Source organism: Elephantulus edwardii, unplaced genomic scaffold (genome assembly GCF_000299155.1).
Source record: "Elephantulus edwardii isolate Elephantulus edwardi_28Jun2011 unplaced genomic scaffold, EleEdw1.0 scaffold00121, whole genome shotgun sequence".
Classification (NCBI taxonomy): Eukaryota; Metazoa; Chordata; class Mammalia; order Macroscelidea; family Macroscelididae; genus Elephantulus; species Elephantulus edwardii.
The window spans coordinates 1,112,483-1,128,396 of record NW_006399871.1 but is presented as its reverse complement, the minus strand read 5'-3'; the positions used below and the strand labels follow the sequence as shown (position 1 = coordinate 1,128,396).

At 59.8% G+C, this 15,914-nt stretch overlaps 1 protein-coding gene across 1 annotated transcript in view; it reads left to right on the top strand.

Annotated features, from left to right (window-relative positions):
• BSN (bassoon presynaptic cytomatrix protein) overlaps positions 1-14,076 on the top strand; it is a 105,207-nt gene extending 91,131 nt beyond the window's left edge. Inside the window, exons 5-10 of the mRNA XM_006893013.1 lie at positions 329-6,964; positions 9,040-11,113; positions 11,429-12,210; positions 12,368-12,464; positions 13,676-13,813; positions 14,036-14,076. Coding sequence (XP_006893075.1) covers positions 329-6,964; positions 9,040-11,113; positions 11,429-12,210; positions 12,368-12,464; positions 13,676-13,813; positions 14,036-14,076 — 9,768 coding nt within the window. The remainder of the gene's footprint in view (positions 1-328; positions 6,965-9,039; positions 11,114-11,428; positions 12,211-12,367; positions 12,465-13,675; positions 13,814-14,035) is intronic.
• Positions 14,077-15,914: the final 1,838 nt, after the last annotated feature.

The window sequence follows — 15,914 nt, the reverse complement described above, 5'->3', positions numbered from 1 at the left end:
TCTCTGGTGGTTCAAATCCACCAGTGGCTCCGTGAGATGGGCAGTCTCCGCCGGTGTGACATATAGCCTCCTAAAAACCCCGCTGGAGGGTCCGCTCTCAGTCGGTTCTGGCTCGATGGCAGTGAGGCTTGTGAGTGCTGCTGGGGGCTTGGCCTAGAACCTGTAAGTTATTCAAGACCAGAAAGATGGGATGGTGGTAAGCCTTGAGGCCTAGGCCTTGGGGAGGTGGAGGAACCCTCCTCTAGGGCTCTGAGATTAATGGGAAGGTAGGGCGCCCTGTGAGCTGTGTACTGTGGGGAACCAGTGCCCGCTTCTCTCCCTGCTGCAGGAACCGGTGGGCAAGCCTTACTCCCAGGACCTGTCACGAAGTCCCCAGAGCCTCAGCGACACAGGCTATTCCTCTGACGGCGTCTCCAGCTCTCAGAGCGAGATCACAGGTGTTGTGCAGCAGGAGGTAGAACAGCTAGACAGTGCGGGGGTGACGGGGCCACGCCCACCCAGCCCCTCAGATCTCCACAAAGTGGGGAGTAGTGTGAAGCCCTTGCTGGAGGCCCAGAGCGTGGCCCCTAGCGGCGAGCAGGCCAAGCCACTGAGCCGCAGCGAGGAGCAGAAGCGGCGGCCACACTCCCTGTCCATCATGCCTGAGGCCTTTGACTCAGATGAGGAGCTGGAGGACATCCTGGAGGAAGAGGAGGACTCTCTAGAGTGGAGACGCCAGAGGGACCAGCAGGACACGGCCGAGTCCTCAGACGACTTTGGCAGCCAGTTGCGGCACGACTATGTGGAGGACAGCAGTGAGGGTGGCCTGTCCCCACTGCCACCTCAGGCCCCAGCCCGGGCAGCAGAGCTGACTGATGAGGAATTCATGCGCCGACAGATCCTGGAGATGAGTGCCGAGGAAGACAACCTGGAGGAGGAGGATGCTGTCCCCTCTGGGCACGGGCTGGCCAAACACGGCACCCAGAAAGGTGGCAGGCCCCGAGCTGAGCCCGGCCAGGAGCCCAAGAGGCGCCTGCCCCACAATGCCACCACCGGCTACGAGGAGCTGCTCACCGAGGGAGGCCCCGGGGAGGCCGCTGACAGTAGCGGGGCCCTGCAGGGTGGGCTCCGCCGCTTCAAGACCATCGAGCTAAACAGCACGGGCAGCTACAGCCATGACCTGGACCTGGGCCAAGGGCCCGACCCCAGCCTGGACCGGGAGCCCGAGCTGGAGATGGAGAGCCTGACTGGTTCCCCCGAGGACCGTTCCCGGGGTGAGCACTCCTCAACACTGCCGGCCTCCACTCCCAGCTACACGTCGGGGACCTCTCCCACCTCGCTGTCCTCGCTGGAGGAGGACAGTGACAGCAGCCCCAGTCGCCGGCAGCGCCTGGAAGAAGCCAAGCAGCAGCGCAAGGCCCGGCATCGCTCCCACGGGCCCCTACTGCCCACCATCGAGGACTCCTCGGAGGAGGAAGAGCTGCGGGAGGAGGAGGAGCTGCTTCGAGAGCAGGAGAAGATGCGGGAGGTGGAGCAGCAGCGCATCCGGAGCACCGCCCGGAAGACCCGGCGGGACAAGGAGGAGCTGCGGGCCCAGCGGAGACGGGAGCGCTCCAAGACGCCACCCAGCAACCTGTCCCCCATCGAGGATGCCTCCCCGACGGAGGAGCTGCGGCAGGCCGCGGAGATGGAGGAGCTGCACCGGTCCTCCTGCTCCGAGTACTCACCCTCGCCATCCCTCGACTCCGAGGCTGAGGCCCTAGATGGCACCCCGTCCCGGCTCTACAAGTCAGGCAGTGAGTACAACCTGCCCACCTTCATGTCCCTCTATTCACCAACTGAGATGCCCACGGGGGGCTCCACGGCCCCCAGTTCTGGCCGGCCCCTGAAGAGTGCCGAAGAGGCCTATGAGGAGATGATGCGGAAGGCAGAATTGTTGCAGCGGCAACAAGGCCAGGCAGCAGGGACCCGGGGGCCCCACGGTGGCCCCTCTCAGCCCACAGGCCCTCGGGCCCAGGGCTCCTTTGAATACCAGGACACCCCAGACCATGACTATGGCCGGGCAGCCCAGCCAGCTCCAGAGGGCACGCCAGCCAGCCTGGGGGCGGCCGTGTACGAGGAGATCCTTCAGACGTCCCAGAGCATCGCCCGCATGCGACAGGCCTCCTCACGTGACCTAACCTTCGCTGATGACAAGAAGGAAAAGCAGTATCTGAATGCTGAGAGTGCGTACATGGACCCCATGAAGCAAAACGGTGGCCCTCTGACCCCTGGGACCAGCCCCACCCAGCTTGCTGCCCCTGTGTCCTTCTCCTCGTCGACCTCCACCTCCTCAGACAGCATGGGGGGCCGGGTCATCCCCGACGTCCGCGTTACTCAGCATTTCGCCAAGGAGCCTCAGGACCCTCTCAAACTTCACAGTACTCCTGCCTCCCCCAGCTCTGCTTCCAAGGAGGTGGGCGCACCCTTTTCCCAGGGCCCTGGGACCCCAGCATCCACAGCCATGGCTCCCGGTCCAGCCAACCTGCCACGTGGGTATATAACCCCAAGCTCCCCAGCAGGTTCCGAGCGTAGCCCTTCACCATCTTCCACAGCCCATGGTTATGGACAGCCCCCAACCACTGCAAACTATGGGTCCCAAACTGAGGCACTACCTCAGGCCACTGGGGGCCCTGCGGCTGGTGGGCGGACCACCAGAGAGAAGACCCTTGTAAGTGATGGCCAAGGTGGCATTTCCCAGCCCTTCCGGGGATATCCCTACTTTGTAGGCCCCAGTCCACCCCTCTCTCCATCTTCTCCCTCAGAGAGTCCTACCTTCTCTCCTGGCAAGCTGGGCTCAAGAGCCACAGCAGAGTTCTCTACACAGACGCCAAGCCCAGCGCCCACCTCAGACATGCCACGGAGCCCCAGCGGTTCCACCTCAACATCGATGGTGGCCCAGGGCACACAGACGCCGCACCGACCCAGTACACCTCGCCAGGCATGGCAGCAGTCCCCTCCGGAGGCCCCCTTTATGGTCATCACACTGGCATCAGATGCCTCCAGCCAGACCAGAATGGTCCATGCCAGCGCCTCCACCTCCCCTGTGTGCTCGCCTACTGGCTCCCAGCCCACTGCCCACAGCTACAGCCAGACAACACCTCCAAGTATGACACAGGTGCCCCCAGAGCCACCTGGGCCACCTGGCCTCCCACGGGCAGCCAGTGTTGGTGCAGATGGACCCTTGGCACTCTATGGCTGGGGTGCCCTGCCTGCTGAGAATATCTCCCTGTGCCGGATCTCCTCTGTCCCTGGGACATCCCGAGTGGAACCAGGCCCCAGACCCCCTGGCACTGCTGTGGTAGACCTCCGCACAGCTGTCAAGCCCACGCCCATCATCTTGACTGACCAGGGCATGGACCTGACCTCTCTTGCTGCGGAAGCGAGAAAGTATGGCCTTGCCCTGGACCCAATCCCAGGAAGGCAGTCTACCGCAGTGCAACCCTTGGTCATCAACCTCAATGCCCAGGAGCAGACACATGCTTTCCTTGGCACTGCCACCACCGTGAGCATTACCATGGCCTCGTCTGTGCTCATGGCTCAGCCAAAGCAGCCTGTGGTCTATGGGGACCCTTTCCAGAGCCGACTTGACTTTGGCCAGGGTACAGGTAGCCCTGTATGCCTGGCCCAGGTCAAGCAGGTAGAGCAGGGCGTCCAGACAGCTCCTTATCGAGGTGGGCCCCGAGGAAGACCCAGAGAGGCCAAATTTGCCAGGTATAACCTGCCCAACCAGGTAGCTCCTCTGGCCAGAAGGGATGTTTTGATCAGCCAGATGGGCACCGCTCAGAGCGTTGGCCTCAAGCCAGGCCCAGTGCCAGAGCCTGGTGCTGAGGCCCATCGAGCTACCCCTGCAGAGCTTCGGCCACATGCCCTGTCAGGTGCCAGGAAGCCACACACAGTGATGGTGCAGATGGGAGAGGGCACAGCAGGCACTGTGACCACATTGCTCCCAGAGGAGCCTGCAGGTGCCCTGGACCTCACCGGAATGAGGCCTGAGAGCCAGCTGGCTTGTTGTGACATGGTCTACAAGTTCCCCTTTGGCAGTAGCTGCACTGGTACCTTCCATCCTGCCCCCAGTGCACCTGAGAAGAATGTGGGAGATGCCGCCCCACCTGGCCAGAGTGGCAGCCCCTTCTATGGCCCCCGGGACCCTGAACCTCCTGAGCCCCCTGGCTACCGGGCACAGGGGGTGATGGGGCATGGGCCCCATGAGGAACAGAGACCCTACCCACAGGCCCTCCCTGGCAGGCTGTACTCTTCCATGTCTGACACCAATCTGGCTGAGGCTGGCCTCAACTACCACGCCCACCGCCTGGGGCAGCTTTTCCAGGGTAGAGACTCAGCTGTAGACCTCAGCTCTCTGAAGCACTCCTACAGCCTGGGCTTTGCAGATGGACGCTACCTAGGACAGGGCTTACAATATGGCTCGTTCACAGACTTACGTCACCCAACAGACCTTTTGACTCACCCACTCCCCATGCGGCGCTACAGCTCTGTTTCGAATATCTACTCTGACCACAGGTACGGCCCTCGGGGAGACGCGGCTGGCTTTCAGGAGGCCAGCCTAGCCCAGTACAGTGCCACCACGGCCCGTGAGATCAGCCGGATGTGTGCTGCCCTCAACTCCATGGACCAGTACGGTGGGCGGCATGGCAGCAGCGGTGGTGGCCCTGACCTCATGCAGTACCAGCCCCAGCCTCGGCCTGGGCTCAATGCCCCGCAGGGTCTGGCTCCTCTCAGATCTGACCTCCTAGGGAACCCCACTTTTCCAGAGGGCCACCCGAGTGCTGGGAACCTGAGCCAGTATGGGCCTGCAGCCGGTCAGGGGACAGCAGTCAGACAGCTGCTGCCATCCACAGCCACCGTACGTGCAGCTGATGGCATGATCTACTCAACCATCAACACCCCAATTGCTGCAACACTGCCCATCACCACCCAGCCAGCATCGGTGCTGCGGCCCATGGTGCGTGGGAGCATGTACCGGCCTTATGCATCTGGTGGAATAACAGCTGTGCCGCTCAGCAGCCTAACACGCATGCCCATTATTGCGCCCCGGGTACCTCTTGGGCCCACAGGGGTGTACCGGTATCCTGCACCAAGCAGATTTCCCACCGCTTCCGGCGTTCCACCTGTTGAAGGCCCGGTCTATCTTGGGAAACCTGCTGCTAAGGCCCCGAGGGCTGGAGGCCCACCAAGGCCAGAACCACCAGCTGGGGCTACACGGGAAGAAGCACTAACCACCGTCACCCCTGCGGCTGTCAAAGAGCCCACGACAGCCCCAGCTCCAACCCCACTAACTGCACAGAAGCCACCAGGAGATGCTGCTCCAGGGCCTGGGAGTGGGGCGCTGGGCCGGCCAGGGCACGAGAAGGAGGAGGCAGCATCCCAGGAGGAAAGACAGCGGAAGCAGCAGGAACAAATGCTGCAGCTGGAACGGGAAAGGGTGGAACTGGAGAAGCTGCGGCAGCTGCGGCTACAGGAGGAGCTGGAGCGCGAGCGCGTGGAGCTGCAGCGGCACCGAGAGGAGGAGCAACTGCTGGTGCAGCGAGAGCTGCAGGAACTGCAGACTATCAAACAGCACGTGCTGCAGCAGCAGCAGGAGGAGCGGCAGGCTCAGTTTGCCCTGCAGCGGGAGCAGCTCGCACAGCAGCGCCTGCAGCTGGAGCAGATCCAGCATTTGCAGCAACAGCTGCAGCAGCAGCTTGAAGAGCAGAAGCACCGACAGAAGCCCCCATTCCCTGCAGCCTGTGAGGCACCGGGCCGAGGGGCCCCACCAGCTGCCACTGAACTGGCCCAAAATGGCCAGTACTGGCCGCCACTGACCCATGCAGCTTTCATTGCTGTGGCAGGACCTGAGGGCCCCGGTCAGCCTCGGGAGCCCGTCCTGCACAGGGGTCTCCCCAGCTCTGCCTCAGACATGTCGCTGCAGACCGAGGAGCGCTGGGAGGCCAGTCGCAGCAGCATCAAGAAGCGGCACTCCATGCCGCGCCTGCGTGATGCCTGCGAGGCAGAGTCCGCCCCGGAGCCTTGCACGGTAAAGAGGATCGCAGACAGCAGCGTGCAGACAGATGACGAAGACGGCGAGGGCCGCTACCTCCTGACCCGGCGGCGCCGGACTCGGCGGAGTGCCGACTGCAGCGTGCAGACAGACGACGAGGACAATGCCGAGTGGGAGCAGCCAGTGCGCCGCCGCCGCTCACGACTTTCCCGCCACTCAGACTCGAGCTCCGACAGCAAGCACGACGCTGCTGCTTCCTCTGCCGCGGCCGCCGCTGCCGCTCGGGCCACCAGCAGCGTGGGCATCCAGACGATCAGTGACTGCTCAGTGCAGACGGAGCCGGACCAGCTGCCCAGGGTCTCGCCAGCCATCCACATCACAGCTGCCACCGACCCCAAAGTGGAGATCATCCGGTACATCTCAGCGCCAGAGAAGACTGGCCGTGGAGAGAGCCTCGCCTGCCAGACAGAGCCAGATGCACAGCCACAGGGCGTGGCTGGGCCGCAGCTTGTAGGGCCCACAGCCATTAGCCCTTACCTGCCTGGCATCCAGATCGTCACCCCAGGTCCTCTGGGAAGATTTGAAAAAAAGAAACCGGATCCCCTGGAGATTGGGTACCAGACTCACCTGCCCCCTGAGTCCCTCTCACAGCTGATGAGCCGCCAGCCTCCTAAGTCCCCCCAGGTCCTGTACTCGCCAGTCTCACCCCTGTCCCCACACCGGCTTCTGGACACCTCCTTTGCCTCCAGCGAGAGGCTGAACAAGGCCCACGTGAGTCCCCAGAAGCACTTCACCGCTGACAGCGCTCTCCGCCAGCAGACGCTGCCTCGCCCCATGAAGACCCTGCAGCGGTCCCTGTCTGACCCTAAGCCCCTCAGCCCCACCGCCGAGGAATCCGCCAAAGAGAGGTTCTCCCTCTACCAGCACCAGGGGGGGCTGGGTAGCCAGGTATGGGCACAGGGGCTGATCCAGGGTGGGACAGGGGTCAATGCTTAGTTTGGGAGGCCTCCCAGGGCGGGGCTTCTCTTTAAGGGGGGAGGGAGGCAAGGAATGGACCCTTCTCCATGCATATCTGGTGGAGCCCAGAGCCCAGCAAAAACAGCTGAGCATACAGAGGTACACACACAGGTCCCATCCAGATATCCTGCTGGAAACAGCACTCTCTTGCTAGCATTATGTGAGAGTAAAGACTGCGCACATTCAGTGCAGAAATCCATGCTGGCTGCTTCCCCTTTCCAGGTCACCCTGGTCTGGGCTTCTCCCACTCCAAACTTTGTCTGTGAATGTCTCCCGGGAAAATCAGCTGAGATCTGCCTGAGATAATCCTTACCTCCCAGCTCTGGCCTGGCTTTCAGTCCCCCAAAAGAAAATCCAAACCCCTTAGTCTAACACACTGCAGCTAGCTGCTAGCAACCCATTCTCATCCTGTCCCCTGTTCCTACTTGGCCATCAGTAAGTCTGTTTATGCACCCGCTTGTTTTCAAAAGTAGAGCCCTCTAGAGCGTGTTTGTCCATGTCCATGGCCTCAGTTGTTAATGATGTATATGATGCTGGGAGATGATGTGGTGACTTGGCTGAAACTGCAGTGTAGGTGAGAAGAGAAGGTAAATTAATGCCAAGGACAAAGAGTGTCAGACTGTGGAAAGTGGGCTTTTCCAAAAGAGTTTTTAGGCAGATGAGACAGGCCAAAGTCAGTATTCTAGAAAGCCCCAGGCAGACTATGGGCTAGTGAGTGAAGTAAACCATTCATTTGTGTCCCTGGGGAGAGGAAGTAGGACCCACAGGCCTTGTGAGGTATCCTTGCCCATTTTCTGGGTGTAATGCAGAGAGGAGGGAGATGGAGTATTGTGGTGGGATTGTAGAGGAGGTGAGCAGGGCTGGTAAAGGGCTTTTAGTGGTGTGTGCAGAATAGATGGGGCAAGATGGAGTAGGATCCGGGGCTGGTCAGAGGAGCATGATGGCCTTGTCTCCAGGCTGGAGTGATACAGAAGTCCCTATGGACAGTCGTGGGTGGGTAGCCAAAACAAGACTACGAACAGAGTGAAAACCTCAAGTTAAATTTATACCATTGAAGGCTTATCCTTCATTCTGTGATTGGGACCACACTTTTTGATAACATATGTATGGTAATACTAAATGGGAAGCTTTTCTGGAGAAGCCCAATGTCAGTCCCCAGTGTATTTGGGGGATGTGACTGACCGCCCTCAGGACTCCAAATCCCAAGACATTTTGGGAAATTGAGAAACAAGAGGCAAAGGCAAGAGCTAAGCTGCAACTTCAGGCAATGCAGAACATATGGGGTCAGTGAGGTGGGCCCTACAGAGGGTAGTGTAAGAGTCCTGAGCAGGAAGACCTGCTGGGGACGCCAGAGAACAGTATCAGAAAGTGGGCTGAGAGGGCTGGACGCCGGCTGAGAGCGCAGACCAGAGGGTTTGGCAGAAGGTGGTACTGGATTGGGAGAGTGAGCAAGCAGCAGAGCACTTCAGGGAGAAATTCAGAGGGCAGAAGACTGCTGTAGCTGACACCAGCATGTCAACTTTCCCATGATCCTCTAGGTCCCTGGTCGGCCTAGGATCCACTCCACTCCTGCCCATGACCCTTCTCCACCCTTCATCCTCACCAGCTTTCCAAATCACAAGATCTCAAGTCAGCTAGGCCTATATTCCCATCACCTTGGTGTAAAGTGGAGGGTGGCGGGCCACTGGAGCTATTTAGGGAGTTCTCCGAGCACATGTGGAATCTCACCATGTGCCAGGTCAGCACTGAGTGAACTCTGCCCCATTCCTGTAACCTGCATTCCGGAGTCCTGGGAAGGAGAAGGCCTGGCTAGTAATCAAAGGCTTTCCCTCCACAGCAAAGGACTCAAGACCATGGGGTGGGCAGGGCAGGCATGCAGGCCTCCTGGTGAATCAGGGCTCCGCCACTTCTGAGGGGCCAGTGCAGGCCTGGGCTTTTCCTCCCCAAACCCATCAAGCCATCCACGCCTTGGGTCTCAGTGCTGCCCGCCCTTCCCTCTGTCTCAGGTGTCGGTGCTGCCACCCAACGGCCTCGTCCGCAAGGTGAAGCGGACACTGCCCAGCCCCCCTCCAGAGGAGGTTCACCTGCCCCTGGCCAGCCAGGCCCCCCCACAGCTGTACGCGGCCAGCCTGTTGCAACGTGGGCTAGCGGGGCCCACCGGCGTCCCTGCCACTAAGGCTAGTCTGCTCCGGGAGCTGGACCGGGACCTGCGGCTGGTGGAGCATGAGTCCACCAAGCTTCGTAAGAAGCAGGCAGAGCTGGATGAGGAGGAGAAGGAGATTGACGCCAAGCTCAAGTACTTGGAGCTGGGCATCACACAGCGCAAAGAGTCTCTAGCCAAGGACCGAGGTGGCCGTGACTACCCACCCTTGCGTGGCCTTGGTGAGCATCGTGACTATCTGTCGGACAGTGAGCTCAACCAGCTCCGGCTCCAGGGTTGCAACGCCCCTGCCGGCCAGTACGCCGACTTCCCTGCTGCTGCCGTTCCTGCTACTCCCTCCGGCCCCCCTGCCTTCCAGCAGCCCCGGTTCCCACCTCCAGCACCTCAGTACCCCACAGGCACCAGTGGACCAACCCAGAATGGATTCCCAGCACACCAGACCCCCACCTACCCTGGCCCCAGCACATACCCAGCCCCTGCTTATCCCCCTGGCACCAGTTACCCAGCTGAGCCTGGGCTACCAGGCCAGCAAGCTTTCCGCCCCACAGGCCACTACACAGCCCAGGCACCCATGCCAACCACACAGAGTACCCACTTTCCAGTTCCAGCTGACAGTCATGCCCTGCACCAGAAGCCACGACAGACATCACTAGCTGACTTGGAGCAGAAGGTGCCCACCAACTACGAGGTGATCCCCAGCCCTGCGGTGGCCATGTCATCAGCCCCCTCTGACACCAGCTATAGTGGCCCAACAGTGAGCAGCAGCTATCAGCAGGCCAAGGCCCCCGAGATGCCCCGAGCCACCGAGCGGAGCAGTGTGAGCCAGAGCCCAGCTCCCGCCTACCCTTCTGATTCCCACTACACCAGCCTGGAGCAGAATGTCCCCCGAAACTATGTGATGATCGATGACATCAGTGAACTGACCAAGGACAGCACCTCCACCGCCCCTGACAGCCAACGCCTGGAGCCCCTAGGGCCCGGCGGCAGTGGGCGTCCAGGAAAGGAGCCTGGAGAATCAGGTGGCCTGGAGGGCCCCACGCTGCCCTGCTGCTATGGCAGAGGGGAGGAGGAATCTGAGGAGGATGCTTATGACCCCCGTGGGAAGGGTGGCCATCACCGCAGCATGGAGAGCAATGGCCGACCCTCCAGTGCCCACTACTACAGTGACAGTGACTACAGACATGGAGCTCGGCCAGAGAAGTACGGTCCCAGCCCCATGGGACCCAAACATCCCTCCAAGAGCCTGGCCCCAGCTGCCGTCTCCTCCAAGCGCAGCAAACACCGGAAGCAGGGCATGGAGCAAAAGATCTCCAAATTCTCCCCTATCGAAGAAGCCAAGGACGTGGAATCTGACCTGGCCTCTTACCCTCCACCCGCCGTCAGCAGCAGCCTGGGCTCTCGGGGCAGGAAGTTCCAGGATGAAATCACTTATGGCCTCAAGAAAAATGTGTATGAGCAGCAGAGATACTACGGGGTGTCCAACCGGGACTCCGCTGAGGAGGATGACCGTGTGTATGGAGGGAGCAGCCGGTCCCGGGTGGCATCTGCTTACAGTGGGGAGAAGCTGTCCAGCCATGACTTTGGTGTTAGAGGCAAAGGGTATGAGCGTGAACGGGAGACTGTGGATCGGCTTCAAAAAGCGGGCTCCAAGCCCTCCTCCCTGAGTATGGCCCATGGCCGGGCACGGCCCCCCATGCGGAGCCAAGCCTCAGAGGAGGAGAGCCCTGTAAGCCCACTAGGACGGCCCCGGCCTGCTGGGGGAACTCTCCCTCCTGGGGACACCTGCCCACAATTCTGCTCCAGCCACTCCATGCCTGATGTCCAGGAACATGTCAAGGATGGACCACGGGCCCACATGTACAAGCGTGAAGAGGGCTACATCCTGGATGATTCTCACTGCGTGGTTTCTGACAGCGAAGGTAATGACAGCTGGGGCTGACTACCGCAGAGGCTCGGCACCTGGGGGGCCTTCCTGCCTGTGGACCCCTGCGCCCCAAGATGTCCCTCCAGGGCCTGGCCTGACACCGCAGCCAGTGGGCTCTGCTGCAGGCTGCCCTCCTTGCTTGCCCCACGTGTACCCTGGGCCCTAGGTCGTGGGAGGGTAAGCGTGGGACCCTGGTGTCCTGTAATATGGCTGTGGTGCCCACTGTCTGGTTTCCCTGCATGGCTTCAGCTGGGCCTCCCCCTGCGGCCAGCCCCGGGGGTTGATGCTTTTCTGTTTTTGGTCTCTGAAGCATATCACCTGGGCCAGGAGGAGACAGACTGGTTTGATAAACCCCGGGATGCCCGCTCCGACCGGTTCAGGCACCACGGGGGCCACGCAGTCTCTTCCTCCTCCTCCTCCCAGAAGCGAGGCCCTGCCAGGCACAGCTACCATGACTACGACGAACCCCCCGAGGAGGGGATGTGGCCACATGATGAGGGTGGCCCAAGCCGCCACACCTCTGCCAAGGAACACCGCCATCATGGTGACCACGGACGGCACTCGGGCCGCCACGCCGGTGAGGAGCCAGGCCGACGTGCTGCCAAACCACACGTGCGGGACCCAGGGCGCCATGAGGCCCGGCCCCACCCTCAGCCCAGCACTGCTCCCGCCATGCAGAAGAAGGGCCAGCCTGGGTACCCCAGCTCTGCTGAATACTCTCAGCCGTCTCGTGCTCAGTCAGCGTACCACCATGCCTCCGACAGCAAGAAGGGCTCTCGACAGGCCCACCCTGGGCCCTCCCCTGCCCTGCAACCAAAGCCAGAACCCCAGCCACAGCCAGCAGGTCGTCAGGCACCTCCAGGGTCACAGCAGTCACAGCCGCCACTATCCAGGCAGGGGCCGTCAACAGCAGCGTCACGCCAGCCCCAGCCGCAGCAGCAGCATCCACCCTCCCAGCAGGCTCCAACTCAGGCTCGGCTACAGCAGCAGGGCCAGCCAGCGACCCGGGGCCCGGCCTCTGCTGCCAGCCAGCCAGCAGGAAAACCTCAGCCAGGGCCTGCCACGGCCCCAGGGCCCCAGCCTTCAGGACCAGTAAGTAGGGGCCTGGTGCATGGGGTAGGGGAGGTCTGGAACGTGGGGCCTAACCAGGATGAGTGCTGTGCCTACAAGGTGGATGGACATCCTAGCTCTAGGCTGGGTGTGGATGGAGTCAACAGGTAGCATCTCAGCTGTTGATTCTGTGTTGTAGCCCCGGGCAGAACAGGACGGCTCTAAAGGGACAGCCAAAGCACCCCAGCAGGGGAAGCCTCCTCAGGCCCAGCCACCTCCAGGACCTGGACCTGCAGGTGAGCCTACCTCCTGATGCCCTTGCTTATGGTGCAGACTATCTGAGCTGCCCCCTAACTTCCCTCCCTTGAGCCTGCCAACTATATACCTTCATTGCTCCTTGAGAAGGTGCCCGGTATGTTGAAGACCTCCATAGCAGACTGGGGTTAGAGTTCTAGAACTCTGACAGAATCACCAGCTCTAGGACCTTACAGACAGGCAGCTCTAGGTAGAGCCCAGTGCCAGGACATGACGTCTTCCTGTCTGTTCCTCTCTTCCTCCCTCTTCCCTTCCTCCTTGTCCCCCATTTTGCTCCTCTCCCCTCCTCTTTTTCTTCCCTCCCCTCCCCTCACCTCCTCATGCCCTTTAAACTCCCTTCAACCTTCCCTTCTCTCCTTCCCCTTTTCCTCCTCTCCTCTCCCTCCCCTCCCCTCATCCTCTCTTCCTCCTTCCCTCCCCTATTCCCTTTCCTGCCCCTTCCTCCCCTCCCCCCTTCATCCTCCCTTCCTTTCCCTCCCTTTTCCTCTCCTCCCCTCCTCTTCCTCCTCTTCTTCCTCTCCTCTCCCATCCTTTTCTTCTCCTTCCCCCCTCCTCTCCTCTCCCCTCCTCTTCCCCATCCTTTCCTGTCCCCTCCTCTTCCCCCCTTTTCTCTCCCCTCCCCTCCTCTTCCCCTCCTCTTCTGTTCCCTCTCCCCTCCCTTCCTCTTCACTTCCCCCTCCCCTCCCCCTTCTCTTCCCTCCGCTCCTCTTCCATCCTCTCCTCTCTCCTCCTTCTCCCCCTCTCTCTCCTCTGCCCTTCCCATCCTTACCTTTTTCCTTTCTCTCTTTTCACCTTCCTCTCATTTGCCTTCTGCCCCACCCTCGCAATCTCACCATGCTTTTGGAGCTCTGGGGGCCTAGTCCGTAGGAAGATGCACTATTAACCCAAAGGCTGTGCCCTCTGGCTGTTCTAATCCACCTGCAGCTCTACGGGAGAAAGTTGAACAGTCTCCTCGTGTGGTTTCCTCAGAAAACGCCCTGGAGGTCTGCTATAGTCAGTATTGACTTGATGGCAATGAATCTGAATTTCCCACACCTTGTCTTCCGGTTCTCCTGTCCTCTCTTTATTCCTCCATCCTCCTCCTCTTTACTCTTCTTCTTCTTCCCGGGAACCAGAAGGCACCTGGGATCAGATTCCTTCAGGTCTGCTTTCCCACCTGCCTGGCTCCTGATGATGGTTCCTTTTCTTCCAGGTGTGAAGGCTGGGCCCAAACCCAGTGGGACCCCAGGGGCTCCTGCCGGCCAGCCAGGTGCGGAAGGAGAGAGCGTGTTCTCCAAGATCCTCCCTATGGCCGGAGGGGCTGCAGAGCAAGCTGGCAAGCTGACGGAAGGTGTGTACTGCCAGGGGCCAGGCCCACGCGGGAAGCCTCTCTAGAGCCCATTGCAGTGGAGGCTGGGATGATTCCAGGCACAACACGTAGTCACAGGCCAGCAGGAGGCCTCACCAGCCCCGACCCTCACTGTCACTTGACTTTGCTGTGCCCAGATGACCCTGACTACAAGAGGGATCTGGCCCAATTTCCTGATTCATATCTTTTCTTTCCATATCACAGCTGTGTCTGCTTTTGGCAAAAAATTTTCTTCATTCTGGTGACCATGCCCAGCAGGGTAAGTGTTAGTGGCCTGTGCTGGCCTCCCGGGAAGCCTAGGGTGAGGGGTGGGACTGTCAATCCCAAGGAGTCCTCCAGGAGGGCTCTGGTCCTCAGCCAGTAGTGGGGCCTGAGATGCAGGGTTTTTTCCTACAAATGTAAAGGACAAAAAGCGAGAGACGCTACCCAGAAGCCCAGTGGGAGGCCAGCTTTTGTCCTTCTCTACTGCCTCCTTAAAGCCACTCTCTCACCCCTACAGGGCTCTCATAGCCCTGGTTGGCGTTAGATTGTTGTAGGACCTTATGAGATGGTGTTCTTCCCTAATCCTCCTTTGTAAATTCTCCACAGGCTCTTGAAGAGATGAATTGAGATGGTATCATTGCTGTGGAAAAATCTCTGGAGTCCGAGGCCTGGGCGCAGCGCTGGACTCTGCGTATAACAGTGAGTGTCAGGACCAGAATTTGTGGGGCAGAGTGGGGCAGGGAAGGGTGGGAGTGAGGGCGGTAAAGGACTGAGACCTGACTGTCCAGACCCACCTCCTTCCTGCAAGTGTGAACTAGGAGGAGCTTGGGGGGTTCTTTAAGCTGTGACAAATCAAACTGCCTCCTGGAAGACAGGGACCAGCCCCTGACTAAGCTGGCTTGAGAGGATGGCAGTTGTTTCATTTTCTTCTGGGAGAAGACACAACTCAATGCCTGGAAAATGCCCCACAACTCAAAGTCTGTGTGTAGGGTCCTAAGTCCAGAGCCATCCTGAAGTAGAGTGGCCTTGGCTCCTAGATGGCATCCCTCCTCTGATGCCTTTGCTCCAGGTGGTCAGCAAAGTCCCCAAACCCAGCAGAGCTTTGCAGCCCTAAGCATGAAGACACTCTTTGCTTTCAAGTTGAATTCACAGACCATACGTTGAAAAAATAGAGTGAATCTAGAGGCAAAAAACTCGGAGACGGGACAAAGAGAGGTTACTGAGAGACAAGCAGCCTCTGCCTCAGGCCAGATGCACCCTAATCTTCCTCTGAGAGTAGAAAGCTCCCTTGGAATGGGAGCCCTGGCTTGCTGTGGGCTGCAGTGACTGAAGCAGGATGGTAAGCCACATCCTGGAATCTTCTCTGGCTTGGCCCTCCCACTACAGAAGGACGCTGGGGAGCATCCAGGTTGGTGGGGAGGGAGACCTGCCTTCTACCATGGCCTGAGGGCTCCCCACCCATCTCTTTTGCCATTTCTATGGCATCTCCCATGGTAAGCAAGGATATGTGATATGTGTGGCCAAGGCCAGGCCTAGTCACCTCAAGGAAGCCTTGAGGCTGGTAGACAACCTTGCCCAGGTCAGGCCTGCTTGTTGGCATTTGTCTCTGGAAGAGGAACGCTGGGATTGGAGGATTCTTTCCTCCACACACTCATTTATTATTGAACACATACTTGTCAAATCCCAGGTTTGTGCTGGGAGTACAGCAGGGAGCAAGACCAAGTGTCTGACCCTCAGAGCTGACAGTCCATTAAGGGAGACGTAGAATTAAAAAATTAGAATGAAATGAAAAGTTCATTTCTGTGGGTAAGAAGATCTGTGCAGCTGGTGAAGCAGAGTCAGTTCCAGAGAAGGAGGCCAGAGATGAAGTGTGTGAGGTACAGTGTTATGGAGAAGAGGCTGCAAGGATGTGGGTCCAGTGAGGGAACAGCAGCCACAGAGGCTTGGAGGCCAGGAAGAGGCCGGGGGTCTGCAGGGCTGGGCAAGAAGCCAGCACCCCCAGAATCTCAGGGGAGGGCGATTAAGGGTGAAATCGGGCAGGAGCCAGCTGGAGTGGGCACTGTAGACGAAAGCAAAGAGCCTGCAATTATTCTAATTACAG